We start from the raw sequence: 1008 nt of genomic DNA, 5'->3' as shown, positions 1-1008 counted from the left end.
TTGGTGGCATGGTTTGGGCCTGGTTCATGGTGTTGGTTTTATAACTCCTTGTCCTGACCAAGCAGCGTGGTTGGTGCTGGTTGCAGCTGGGGCTCTTTTGCTATTTGGCTCACTTTTCTTTTCTTGCAGTTTCCTGCCACAGCAGAGCTGGGATTAGGGAAAAGTTCTCCCCTCTGCTGGGTATGGGCCTGTGACTATACCATCTTAATACCATTTACACCCTCACAAGAGACTTTGTAGCTCTGATGAATCCCTTGGCTCTGACCCTCAGCATAAAGAAGACTTTTACCCACAGAGCTTTGCCCTTAAAGGCCTTTAGAGCTGCTGTTTAAAATTAAACTAACTCTGCTGCTTTTCTTCTCTCTCTCTGTCTCTCTCTCTCTATGTCTCTCTCTCTCTCTCTCTGTGAAGAACCAAAGCTGGAGCCTAAACCGGAACCGAAGCTGGAGCCCCCACCAAAAGAGAGTGCCAGTGAATCTCTAACTACACAAGAGGCAACTGCAGCTAGCCAGCTGGGGCTTGGAGTCTCTTTTTTCCCTTGGGCTCTAGGCGGTGATGGTAGTAGGTAATGCAGCTCCTTGGTTCCTGTAGATTTGGTTTAAGGTGTGTGAAAGAAAGCTTATGCAAGACACTGTATAACTATAACTATATAGATATGTGTGTGTATATATAGATATAGATATAGATATGTGTGTGTATGTATGTATGAATGTATATATATATTCCCTGCCCGCCCCCCCCCCAAAAAAAAGAAAAAAAAGAAAAAAAAGGTTTCTTGGATACTTAGGTTCCTTAATGCTCTGAGCCTCTGGTCCTTTCCATTGCTCTTGGCATGCAAGGGTATGTTTCCTTGTAGTTGCTTGGTGGGACGCTCTTAACAAGGGAGACACTTTACATGTTGCAAAGTTGTGACTCAGCATTGCTGGAACCTCCTTGTTAATAGATGTTCTCTTCAGAGTGTAAACAGTAGATAGGAGGATTCATTTCTTGTCAGGGAGCACAGATTGG

General features: G+C 44.4%; 1 protein-coding gene across 5 annotated transcripts in view; it reads left to right on the top strand.

The window, feature by feature from the left end:
• CNGB1 (cyclic nucleotide gated channel beta 1) overlaps positions 1–1008 on the top strand; it is a 158407-nt gene that overhangs the window by 50650 nt on the left and 106749 nt on the right. For all 5 annotated transcript variants that reach the window (XM_019505900.1, XM_019505901.1, XM_019505902.1 and 2 more), the window contains one exon: positions 412–565. In XM_019505900.1, coding sequence (XP_019361445.1) covers positions 412–565 — 154 coding nt within the window. The remainder of the gene's footprint in view (positions 1–411; positions 566–1008) is intronic.

This window comes from Gavialis gangeticus, unplaced genomic scaffold, assembly GCF_001723915.1.
Source record: "Gavialis gangeticus isolate Ggan-Ray unplaced genomic scaffold, GavGan_comp1, whole genome shotgun sequence".
Taxonomy (NCBI): Eukaryota; Metazoa; Chordata; order Crocodylia; family Gavialidae; genus Gavialis; species Gavialis gangeticus.
This window is presented reverse-complemented; position numbering and strand designations above follow the sequence as displayed.